We start from the raw sequence: 13,402 nt of genomic DNA, 5'->3' as shown, positions 1-13,402 counted from the left end.
CAAAGTTGTTCCTCGTCTTTTTTTAATGGTGTTTTTTCTGTGCTTTGAGGTGGTGGAATCGCTGTTTTGGAAAATTCCCGGGCTAAAAAATTTCAGAGCACTGTCTTGATCAGTTTAGAATGTTCTGGTGATGAATGTTTCATTGGAGGATGCTCTGTATAATGTTAAATGGCTCCAATGTGCAGTCCAACTAGCCGTTTTGTAACCTAAAGAGTGTGTTGTGTTAAGAGTATATATATATATATATATATATATATATATATATATATATATATATATATATATATATATATATATATATATGTATGTATGTGTGTGTGTGTGTGTGTGTGTGTGTGTGTGTGTGTTTGTTGATCATGAGATTAAGGTTGCATGATAAAACTCAATAAAAGCACAGTAGCTCTTTAATTTATAGATACTTTGATCACCTATTTGGGTTCATCGACACTGTCTTCGTTAAAGGATCCGGACCACGTGATGTTGGAAGATGATCAACCCCGGATAATTAATCTAAGTGTTTTAGTTCTGGAATTCTGTGACGCATCACGGTTTCCTACTCGGACGTATTATAATAATTGATCTGTTTGGGACAAACACACACATACACACTGCATCTGCCTTGAGTTTGTCTCGTGTTCTCATTATGCGCTCCATCTGGATTGTTCATCTCACACACACGCCGATTGTTTCCGATGATTTACGGGATCAAAGGCTCTTGAATGACTCCATGAGATAGTATCGGGAAATAAATAAACATTAGTGCGTCGGAACATCAGCAGAGTAAAAACACGCATGCGCAAAGGCGTCTGACGCTGCCAGAGGGTGCGAATTATTTGGGTCTGACCTCCTCACCCGCTCCACCCCCTTCAGAACTCAAAGCAAAAGGTCGAGCGGTCTTAGCAAAAGTTATTAGTATATCTAGGGCTTCGTTTCTCAAGGTTTTAGTGTTAAAGGGATAGTTCACCCCATAAAGGGAAATTCTCTCATTTACTCACCTTCAAGTCCAAACCTGTAGCCTATGTGTTTCTTTGCTGAACACAAAATAAGATATTTTGAAGAATGTGGGTAACCAAACAGTTTCTGGTCCCCATTGGCTTACATAGTATTGAAAAAAGGCAGCCAATTGACCTTTTTGGGTACCCGTATTTTTCTAATAATCTTTGTGTTCAACAGAAGAAAGAAACTCATACAGATATTTAATTTGTGGGTGAATGATTTATTTTCACTTCGTAATTCTGAGTAGGTAAAGCTGTATCACACATCCATAGGTTTTCATATCACTAATAAAAAAACTTTTTTGCTTAATTAAAACATAATTAGCGGTTAGTAGCCTAGTTACGCGCGAAACGAACCCCAGACTGCGCTTTGAAAATGGACATATTTAACATGTAACATTTAGACAGATTCTTTATAAAGACGAAATCCCATCATCAAATGTCAAAGTAGTATAATTCGCATACTGCGAGTCTGGACCCCCGACCACACACGGCGTCTCCAAAATAAGTTCCCTACCTAGTCAGCATCATGGTGCCTGTCGCGCGTAACGGAGTCTACAGGCGCATCTGGTGCGCAGATACTGTGACTAAAATACTAATCTTAACTATTGCTAATATGGTAGCGCTTGTATGATTATGCTCGTTTGCTAAAAATGCATGTGAAGTAAAATATGCGCGAGTGTGCCAGATGCAAACCCACGACCACCCATTGAACGCGTCTGTAAACCAATGAGCTGCTCGAGGCAGCATTTTTGTGGCATCATTTGAAGCGCAGAGATGTTGCACTATACGCCAAAACGCCTGTGATGCCCAGAAATGCCGTCTAGGTAGGCGGCGTACTACGTTTTGAAACAGCCTCCCTCTCTAATGCAGTTTGTGTCTGGAATTGTGTGTGTGTGTGTGTGTGTGTGTGAGGGGGGGCTCAGTTGAGTTTCTCACCTTGGCTCGCTCTCCGTCACCCCTCCTCTCTCTCTCTCTCTCTCTCTCTCTCTCTCTCTCTCTCTCTCTCTCTCTCTCTCTCTCTCTCTCTCTCTCTCTCTCTCTCTCTCTCAGCGCGCGCGTGTGTGTCAGTGTGTGTCTGTCTCATGAACGGAACTGACCGCTGCTGTATCTGTGAGTTACATTCACCAACACACAACGGGACTAAATCTCAATCGATCTGGATTTATTCTCCACACACACACAGCCGCCCGCTCCTGAATGAGGTTTAGAGGTTCAGACGGGATTCAGGTGAGTTATCAAACAGTTCAAGTGTTGGAGTGTCTGCATCATGCATTTTGCAATCATATTTGGAGATATATGTGTTATCATGTATAGTTAAGCGTGTGATGTGTTTAGTCAGGTAAGTGAGAGCTTTGCAGACCACAGCCAGCTCATCTAATTACAAAATAATTACATGCATGGACATCATTTCACCTTGGTTGCCATTGTTCCCCGTATAAACTCAATGCACTAGTGATTGTTACAGTACAACTTTGTTGGTGTGATGTTTTATATATATATATATATATATATATATATATATATATATATATATATATATATATATATATATATATAGCTTTTTACAATATTCTGTGTGAATTTATTAAGCTTTTACTAAGTGACTGCTATTGTGAGTGACTGATTTTATTTATTTATAATCTGATTTTACTATTTAATCAGCCTGTGATTATGTATTATATTAGCAGCACTGTGCTCTGCTCACATTCTCTGACAGGTGAGCGAGTGTCATTTCTCCTCTTTTTTAATCATGATTTAACAGAGCGCTCCAAACTGTGTTTCCTTCCCGGTCCACGAGCGATGCCAAGCAAAGCAACTCTTCACGAGTCTTCTTAGGTATGCGTGACACCGTCAAGATTTCTGCTTCCCCTGATGGACGTGGCACACACACGTTTGTGTGTGTGTGTGTGTGTGTTTGTGTGGATTCCTGTGATTTTATTGCAGTGAAGCCCCTCTCTGGTTTCCCCGAGGTCACAGATGAACTGTAGAGTTAAACTTTGGGAAAAACATTTACGCCAGCTCAGTTTACTGATCCTTCCCAGCGCTGGCCCTCAAGAAAAGGGAAGAAAAATTTGACGTTTCAAGAGCTGTCAAAACCAAAAGCTCTGTGTTTAACAAAGTCAAAGGTGTAGCGAACCGTGTGTCAGACTGATTATTGACCTACTTACTACATCCCAGATGTCTCTGCCACCGCACAAAAATCTTCTTTTTACTCATCCTCATGTTGTTTCAAAGCCGTAGGAGTTTCGTTCTTCTGTGGAACGCAAAATGAGATATTCAGCACAATGTTCACGCTCCTCTTTTTCCATACAGTGAAAGCATAGGCTGATAAACCTCCATGCAACTTATGCGTTATATCCATTTGTTCATTTGTTCGTTGAAAAGCTTTCCCACTGTTATAGCTCTTAAATCTCATATGTCAGTAATACTGACATTAAAAGACATGCATTTTTTCTCTCATTCAGAAGGCTTGGTATGTAGCGCACAGGTCAAGTAGACCTAGTTATATAGATTTTTGTCCATTTTAAAGTTCACTTTCATTGTATGAAGAGTGAGCTTGGACATTCTCCTAAACATCTCCTTTTGTATTTCCACGACATGAGCGTGAGTAAACACAAAATTTCTATTTTCGTCCGAGCTATTTCTTAAATTAGCACAGTCTTCTGTGATGATGCACTGAATGCATATGATGTGTGCCATGTGTGATTTCATGTCACGTTTTAGCGTTATGTTCCCGTTCTCCTGCATTTTAAGACATAATTGGGCCGTATTTTCAGCGCTGGGCAACATTAGAGCAGCGTTTCTCAACTTCAGTGAAAGGTTTGGATCTGACACAGCCTTGGCTCGGTCCACCTTAGCAGCTAAAGTCAACATGGCCTATATTTCACTCTCCTCCTCTTCCAGCACAGGAAGCTTCATTGGTGTGTGTGTGTGTGTGTGTGTGTGTGTGTGTGTGTGTGTGTGTGTGTGTGAGTGCGTGCGTGCGTGCGTGCACACATGACACCCTTTTCTCTTTCATCGTCAACAAAAAAAAGCCACTAACTTTACTGGATGTACCTCTAAAGGGGTCGTATTATAAATCAAATCATGATCTTTCAAGATAAAATAGTGTGATGTACTATTTTGAACTTTTGGAAACATTAATTAAAGTGTTGCAAACTTCCACAACTTTCTGCATTTGAACACATGACCATCCATATTGTGTAATGTAAGTGAGTAAAATGTGAAAAAGCCACGTTTAACCACTAGTTTTGGTGCAAAAAAAAAAACTGGTTACATTTTATTTTAAGGTGTCATTGTTACAGTGTGATTATAGATTTACATCGAGAGTAATATTAATTAACAAGGGTTTGCTTGAGGGTTAGTAACATGTCATTTTGCATAAGTAACATATGTAACAAGGACACTAAAATAAAGTGTTACCAAAAAAACGTAACTAACACTAAAAATAAAAATGTATATATTCTGTATTATTGTATGCATGAACAAAGTGTGTCATGACGCCTTTAAGAGTTGTGCACTGCTGCTGCTTTTGTCTGTCTGTTTATGCATGTGATTTTAAGCATGTCAAGAGGTCAGGGGTCATAAAATAGCAGGTGACAGCCGTAAAAGTGTAATTGTGGGAGTGTGTGTGCTTGAAGTTATTCTATGCCGTGCAACTCCTGCGCTGTAACTTTTGGGGTGTGCCTAAAAAAACACAAACACACACACATACACACAGAGTGTGTCCAGTCAGAGAGCGGCGTTAAATGATTCAATCTGGTGTAGCCTTGGCACCTTAAGACTTTGTGCGAGTGTGTGTGTGTGTATGAGTGGTGCACAAAATGTGTTTGTCAGTATTTGAACACTTCATAAAATTATTTGTGGTTTCCCTCCTGAGTTCAAAGCTGGTGATGCCTAGCGGTGAATTTTTTGTTGTCAACTGGAAAAAGATGTGATGTTTGTGTGTGTGTGTGTGTTTAATATTGTGAAAGTTTGCATGTTATTTTACACAAAACCCATGCATTTAAACCCCTAAACCACACACATGTTGGCGCATGCATGTAAATGAGGACATGGCGTAGACTTGTGTCGTTTTTTGAAATATCTGTATTGTGTTTGGACGTCTCTACAGAAAGGTTTGGCTGGATGAGCTTCAGTGAACCTCTGGCAGCAGTTCTGTCCCCAAAGTAAAATTGCAGAACTGTGATGTAACACATGATGTATTACTGCACCGATTCTCAAATTATCTTCAGATTATTTTCAAATCAGCAATCAATGTGTGACCCGGTGGTGGTGTGTGATTCTGAGAGTGTGTGTGTGGTTAAGGATCAGGTTCTGCTGGGTTTGGTCGCGGTGCCTGCATTCTTTTACCAGGCGGATTTCTTTCCACTCGCACATTTAACTCGTCGTTGCGCTGTATTATGACTTGCATGGGTTTTGCTCCCAGACATGAATGATTCCTCAAATAATGTCCTGTTGTTACTGATCACATGCAGCATTTTCACCGGCTGAACCATAAAACAGGTGAAAAATAAATCACACAACCTAACAGAGCAGGTCCATAGTGATCAGCAGTTGTGTTACGAAACATCAGCAGCGATACACTGAGTAATGCATGTCGACAGCGAACATGACTCTCTGTCATATGTTGTTACTGCAATCTTTAAGTTCTTAAAGGAACATTAGCATTGAAGAAGGCAGTCCGATAAAACGCTCGGGATTATTCCCTGCTGAGACGCTCTGGGTTAGTTTGTCCAGACCAGTTTCTGTCTCTTTCCCATTACAATCAACGCCGAACTGCATTCCCAACTCACGGGACTCCCATAATGTGAAGCATTTCATATTCACAAGACAACTGTCTGTGAACTGACTGAGAAGTGGGCGTTTCACTCAGGGCTGAAGTGTTATTTTAGTATTATTTAATTACTTTTATAACTTTTATTATTGTTAGTTTTCATTTTAAATTAATCCTTTTTGTGTTTTTGTCATTTTTATTCATTTGTTTAGGTTAAATTTATTTTTAATTAGAATTAGTTGTGTTTTTGTGCTTCTACTTAAAGACGTTTTTCATTTTATTCCAGCAAATTTGTAATAGTTTTAATTTTAGTTTACAACAATATCCCTGTACCTAAGTTCTTAGTTCCTAAGTACCTGAGTGTGCTTTAAAACCACACACACTCACACACACACACACACACACACACACACACACACACACACACACACACACACACACACACGCGCACACACACACACACAAAATGTGAGTGTGTATGAGTGCTTGTATGCTTGTGTGTGTGTGTGTGTGTGTGTGTGTGTGTGTGTGTGAGTGTGTGTGTGAGTCACACACTCACACATAAAGACACTCACACACACACAAACACTTATACGCACACACATGCACTCATACGTACACACACACACACTTACACATTCTCACACACACACAGACACACATACTCACACACAATCACACACACACACACACACACACACACACACACACACACACACACACACACACACACACACACACACACACACACACACACACACACACACAGTGGATAAACTCAACTCTCCATATTTAGTCATTTTGTGAGAGACGTCCATTCTTCATTCTGATCCATCTCTCTCTCTCTCTCTCTCTCTCTCTCTCTCTCTCTCTCTCTCTCTCTCTCTCTCTCTCTCTCTCTCTCTCTCATATTTAATCATTAATTTGACGTCCTTTATCTTCAGCCACTATATATCTTTTCTCTCCCCCCTCATACGTCCCTTTCCTCGGTTCTGTCCATATTTGTCCCTCTTTGTGTCTCAAACCTTTCACCTATTTCTGTCTCATGCTCCTGATGTGTTTGTGTGTGTGTGTGTGTGTGTGTGTGTGTGTGTGTGTGTGTGTGTGTGTGTGTGTGTGTGCGTGTGTGCGCACGTGTGTGTGTGTGTGTGTGTGTGTGTGTGTGTGAATCAGAGGCATGTGTTCTTTTTCTTCCAAATCAGACAGATCCGTCAGTAAATGATGTTGTTGCGTGAACACACACACACACACACACACACACACACACACACACACACACACACACACACACACACACACACACACAGTGTAAACACAAAAAGACCACACAATCAGAATATGTGTGTATACATACAATGGGGCAAACTTCTGCGACCACACTGACATTGTTTTTCCCATTTCATTCTGAAAAATACCATTTTAGGACTTGATGCTGAATTAAACTGTAATTTTTTTCAATTGTAGCTCAAACTGTATTTATAAATGTAAAAGTCATTTTGTTAAAGACAAGATTGTGTAAAATAGGTGTTCAAATTCAGCAAAACTAAAACAAAATTGTACTCATTATTTGTATGATATTTAGGCCATGTATTGCTCCTACTGAAGCAGTAAAGCATCTCATTGTTTTTTGTTGTAAATCTTTAAATTCAATTAGAAAAGACTGCAAAATAGAGCATTTTCAGTAGTGCTCTTACCTTTATTTGTGTGTGTGTGTGTGTGTGTGTGTGTGTGTGTGTGTGCTAGAGTGATCGAGCGAGGTAGAGAATGAGAGAGCTGGGGGTGAGAGAGTTCGACTGACAGCGTGAGGGTCAAATAATGAGCTTAATTCTCTGTTTGGTGTTTGATGATGTGTGACTGAAGAGGTGTGTGTGTGTGTGTGTGTGTGTGTGTGTGTGTGTGTGTGTGTGTGTGTGTGTGTGTGTGTGTGTGTGTGTGTATGTGTGTGTGTGTGTGTGTGTGTGTGTGTGTGTGTGTGTGTGTGTGTGTGTGTGTGTGTGTGTGTGTGTGTGTGTATATCTGTGAGTGGAGAGAGTTTAGTAGAATAAGAAACAGAGAGAAAAAAAGCCGACTTCAGAGCTTATTGTGTCTTCATATATATAACAAATGCTCTACAATTCTCCCCGAAAACACACTACTGTCAGGCTTTGTAGTGTCATAATACCAACCGTATCATTTGCCTGCCCAAAAACTTGAAAAAGGACACAAAAGCACAATAAAAATGTAGTAAAAGTAGTGCACTATAGCTGATTCAGTTAGTTAAACGAATGAATGCATTTGCAACCTGAATCAACTGAATCATCGGAAAGATCCGACTCAAAAAGGTGATTCAATCATGAATCTGACATCTCTGATTGTCACACACACACACACACACACACACACACACACACACACACACACACACACACACACACACACACACACACACACACACACACACACACACACACACACACACACACACACACACACACACACACACACACACACAGACATTCCCTAAACCTACCCATCACTATCTCACACACACACACACACACATTCCCTAAACCTACCCATCACTATCTCACACACACACACATACACATTCCCTAAACCTACCCATCACAGGAAACATTCTGCATTTTTACTTTCTCAAAAAAATTCATCCTGTATGATTTATAAGCGAGGACATGTCCAATGTCCTCATATTACACCCTCTCCTGTAATACCTGTGTCATACCCATGTCATTATACACATTTGTGTCCTCATGTGTCACAAAAACATGCCACACACACACACACACACACACACACACACACACACACACACACACACACACACACACACACACACACACACACACACACACACACACACACACACACACACACACTCATCATTCGATCATGAATCCGACATCTCTGATTCTCGAGGTGATTGTCAGTAAATGACGTTTGTTTGTCACACACAGCTGTGGTGTGTTTTCAGGAGTGCTTTTGTGCCGTTTTTGAGGCCTGACAGCTTCATTGTAACTGCATGGGAAGAGCATGATGTAGTAACAGCTGTGACGTGAAACCTGTAAGCATCTGAGCGCCTCTCAGCACTGTAATAATGATGAATTTATCGACCTCGCATTGAAATGTTTTCTGGCTTTTCTAGAATTCGGCAGTTGTGCTTACAGTCATTATCCGAGGGTCCGTCTGTACCGTTGCAAAGGGGCCCGAGCAGAAAGGGCCGCATTGATATTCACATCACACACACACACTGACAGGTCCTAAGAGAGGAGTTTTACTCTGGTTTCATGGTTCATTGCTCTTTGTAGTGCTGTAGAAGTGTGATTGGGCTCAGATACACGCTCATGTCAAACTGTTTCTCATTACCTCTACAGCGAGCGGATCTCATCAGACTCCCCCCGGCAGATCACATGCGGATCGAAGCATCAGGAGAGCGGGAGCGGATCGAGTTTTATACATGCGCTGTCTGCCTGGATCATGGCACATAGGATGTGGAACGGACTGTGACCGCAGATTCCTCCAGCGGTAGAGGTAGTACGCTTTCTTTGTTTTAAAACCAGATAAAAATCAAAATTTCATAGAAAAGCAACATTACATTAAATGCTCTCATTCAAATCCCAGACGGCCCCACGAAAACATTATCTCGGCATGTGTTTACCAAGACTGAATTAACCCATCTGCGGTATATTTCTGCAAGCGTGGCTTTCCTGAAATGGCTCTTTTGGTTGAAATGTCTATTAACAAGCATTTCTGAACACACTTGCGCAAGCGTCAGTATTATAGTTGCTCAATAACACTTGAAGTTCAGTGTGTGCTGTGTGTTGTTGAGGAGAGTGGGCTGTTACTTTATTAAGTGATCACCACTCTCACCTGCTGATCTAGACACACTTTTGATTTGGGTCTGTAAGCAATCACTTAGCAACCACCCTAGCAACCGCATAGCAGCACACTCAATCTAATTAGAGCACCTTTGCCACTGCATGGCGATGTTCTGCCGACCACACACACATCAGACTACATCATGGCTGCACATTCTACAAATGAATGCAACAATTTTCAGCTGCTGAATTAGTGTTTAAAACTAACAAACTACTTAAATATCAAGTAGCTGCATATATGTAACATTATATTTAACAACTTTCTGATGTCTCTGTTTAGTAGTGTAATGTTTGATTTACTGCTGTGAGTTTATCAACAGATAAAAAACTACATTTGGTCCAAGCCCCTATTAAGTGAGAGCTTGATTTATAGCTGAATGCTGTAAAACTCTCTTGCTTGTTTATTTATTTTCTCTTATTTTACATGAATTTTTTTGTTTATTTTTACATCCATTTTTAATTTTTAATTTTATTTAAAACATTTAATAGATTTTGTGCATGCATTTTATGTATTTATTTATTTTGACATGCCTTTTTAATTATTTTTTTATTTTTTTATTTAAAAATGGGTTTTGTTTATTTATTTATTTAATTTCTCATGCATTTTATTTAAATGTATTTTTAATTGTTTTTTATTTTGACATGTCTTTTATTTATTTATCTTAAAATGTGTTGTATTTATATTATTTATTTTTACATGCCATTTGTTTATTTTAAAATGTGGTTTATTTATTTATTTATATTTATTTATTTATATTTATTTATTTATTTTCACATGCATTGTATTATTTATTTTAAAATGTGTTTTATTTTAATTAATTAATTTTGTTTTACATGCATTATTTATTTATTTTGCATGCATTTTAATTATTTATTTTAACATGTGTTTTATTTATTTTTTATTTTAACAGCTTGAATTTGCTAAAACTTTAAAACTTTCTTGCTTGTCTACTTATTTATTAGTTTTTATTTATTTTTAACACACATTTTATTTATTTTAAAATTTGTTTTATTTGTATTTATTTATTTTTACATGCATTTATTTATTTATTTATTTATTTATTCTTAAATGCGATTAATTTGTATTTTTTATATTTATTTATTTTTTAAAATTGTCTTCTAAGTGCTCATATATACTATTTCTTTAAGATGTATTTTATAAAGGTTAAGCTCCTCTTTTTACTGACCATTTGTTCATTTTTCTTTTTTTTTTGTTTATTAGTTAGTTTGTTTTTTTATATCCTATTTGTGGAGATTGCTTTATATTAATATCCTATTTTTGCCGTTTTATTTTTTGTCATTTTCTCTTATGCACATTAATTGTGCTGCTGCGTCATTGTGATACCATTATTTTTTCATTATTGAGTTCTTCTAAATGTTATGGTGCATGAATATAGTTGATTAAGTGAGTTTAATTTGATTGATTAACATCGTGTTCTCGTTCCATTCCCAGACGCACACTGCCGAGGGTTGAGTCCGTGAAAGTCGTCTATCTACTGGACGTTTTCTGGCTGGGTTGTCGTTCTGAGATATCACACGTACGCCAGACTGAGGAGACGCTACAACCATATTTGTTTATTTGACTTCCCCCTCTCTACCCATCCATCTGGATAGGTTCCTCCCCGTCCCACATTCATCATTCTCTCCCGTGGCATCATGTGGAGTTTTCGGAACTTGCTTTCTCTGCTCACTGTGTTTCAAGCCTCTAGCCACAGTCCCAACCCGTTCGCCGGGCCTCAGGTCGCACAGCCGGACCCCTGCTATGACGAGACGGGGGCCGCCCGCCGATGTATCCCAGAGTTCATCAATGCAGCGTTCGGGCAGGAGGTCGGCGTTTCGAGCATCTGCGGCCGGCCGGCGTCTCGCTCGTGCAGTTTAGTGGAGCGCGAGGACCGTCCCGCCGTGCGCTCGTGCCAAATCTGCGACGCGTCGGACCCCCGAAACGCCCACCCTCCCACCTACCTCACCGACCTAAACTCCGCCCACAACCTTACCTGCTGGCAGTCAGAGAACCTGCAGGGCTCGCCGCTCAACGTGACTCTCACGCTGTCGCTCGGGAAGAAGTTTGAAATCACGTACGTCAGCCTGCAGTTCTGCTCCCCGCGGCCCGAATCCCTGGCCATCTATAAAAGCATGGACTACGGCCGCACTTGGACCCCCTACCAATTCTACTCCTCACAATGCCGTCGCATGTACAACCGTCCCAACAAAGCTGCGATCACCAAGCAGAACGAGCAGGAAGCATTATGCACGGACGGACACACCGATCTCTACCCGCTTTCCGGCGGCCTTATCGCGTTCAGCACGCTGGACGGACGCCCATCGGGGAAGGACTTCGACTCCAGCCCTGTTCTGCAGGACTGGGTTACGGTCACAGACATTCGAGTGGTCTTCAGTCGGCCGCAGCACATTAGAGCGCTGCCCATGTCGGGACGCGAGAGCGAAGACCCGCTCGGCCCACCCGCTACTTATTATTACGCGGTTGGCGACTTCCAAGTGGGCGGGAGGTGTAAATGTAACGGCCACGCCTCCAGGTGTGTGCGGGAGAAGGACGGAAAGCTGGTGTGTGAATGCAAACACAACACAGAGGGTCCGGAGTGTGACCGCTGCAAACCGTTTCACTACGACCGGCCCTGGCAGCGCGCCACTGCCAAAGAAGCCAACGAGTGCCTACGTAAGTTATGCAATGTATTCTTCTTAAAGGGGTGGTTACGTGTGATTTGACTTTTTTAACTTTAGTTAGTGTGTAATGTCGCTGCTTGAGCATAAACAGTATCTGCAAAGTTACAGCGCTGAAAGTTCAATGCAAACGGAGATATTGTCTTTTAAAGTTATGGCAGTTTATTGCCTACAAAAACGGCCGGTTTGGACTACAACGAGCTTCTTCCTGGGTTGGTGACATCATAAACCCTCGCTAGTCTCCGCAGATGTGACTTCTGCCCGTAATGGGAAGGGGCGTGGCTACCGGACAACCTGTGCTTGGCACTTCAGCCAATAAAAATACAGGAAACTACATTTGGCCATCTAACCAATCTAAGACCATTGCGTTTTTCAGAGGGATGGGCTTCATAGAAGCAGGAAGCAAATGAGCCGTTCAAAGGACAGTGGAGACAGCGATGTGGAATAAAGGGAGAATAGAAGAAAAATGCGGCGTTTAAAAAAAGAAGTATTAAGACATTTTATACTGCGCCCCATAAACACAACCAAGCCTAGAAAAAAACCACGGAAACACCCCTTTAAAATGTTGTTCAGTCCTCATTAGCTGTTAGACCTGCTGCCTACATAGGCATGCTAAAGGAACGGTCACACCTAGGAAGATAAGTCTTTGATATAGCGTTTTATATGATGTGATTGTGTCATTATTCAGCTCAATTTAGTCAATACTATTTCTGAATATTAAAGTCATCATTAAATCATGCAATTTTGGCTTTTTCGTATGAATATGTTAACCTTAAAAGCTCCAAAACAACGACAAAATTTGTATTTAAAGGATATAAGCATTCAAAACTTAGTCTCTCACTTCTGCCAATATGGATCAATGATTTTGATGACATTACTCTGCCGCTGTAGCCTAGAAATCTAGACGCACCCTAGCGGCAGCAAATTTAATCCGCCTGCAAGTGTCGTCTAGGAACTCTTAATACCCTTCTGAGCTGTATTCCCCCCACTCTTGCCGGGCCAATTACATCATGTATAGAGTTGGCGGGCGGGGCCATAATGACGACGGCCGAGTTGCGTTTGCGTGCTTCTAG

The 13,402-nt window shown here is 40.6% G+C and overlaps 1 protein-coding gene across 2 annotated transcripts in view; it reads left to right on the top strand.

Moving 5' to 3' along the window:
* The first annotated feature begins 2,015 nt into the window (after positions 1–2,015).
* ntn2 (netrin 2) overlaps positions 2,016–13,402 on the top strand; it is a 38,727-nt gene continuing 27,340 nt past the window's right edge. Inside the window, exons 1-4 of one of the 2 annotated variants that reach the window (XM_067434607.1) lie at positions 2,016–2,225; positions 2,761–2,834; positions 9,147–9,303; positions 11,104–12,324. In XM_067434607.1, the coding sequence (XP_067290708.1) occupies positions 11,307–12,324 (1,018 nt within the window). In that variant the 5' untranslated portion in view covers positions 2,016–2,225; positions 2,761–2,834; positions 9,147–9,303; positions 11,104–11,306. The remainder of the gene's footprint in view (positions 2,226–2,760; positions 2,835–9,146; positions 9,304–11,103; positions 12,325–13,402) is intronic. The other variant, XM_067434608.1, reaches the window with a different exon arrangement.

The sequence above is a fragment of the Pseudorasbora parva genome, chromosome 24 (genome assembly GCF_024679245.1).
Source record: "Pseudorasbora parva isolate DD20220531a chromosome 24, ASM2467924v1, whole genome shotgun sequence".
NCBI classification, from domain to species: Eukaryota; Metazoa; Chordata; class Actinopteri; order Cypriniformes; family Gobionidae; genus Pseudorasbora; species Pseudorasbora parva.
This window is presented reverse-complemented; position numbering and strand designations above follow the sequence as displayed.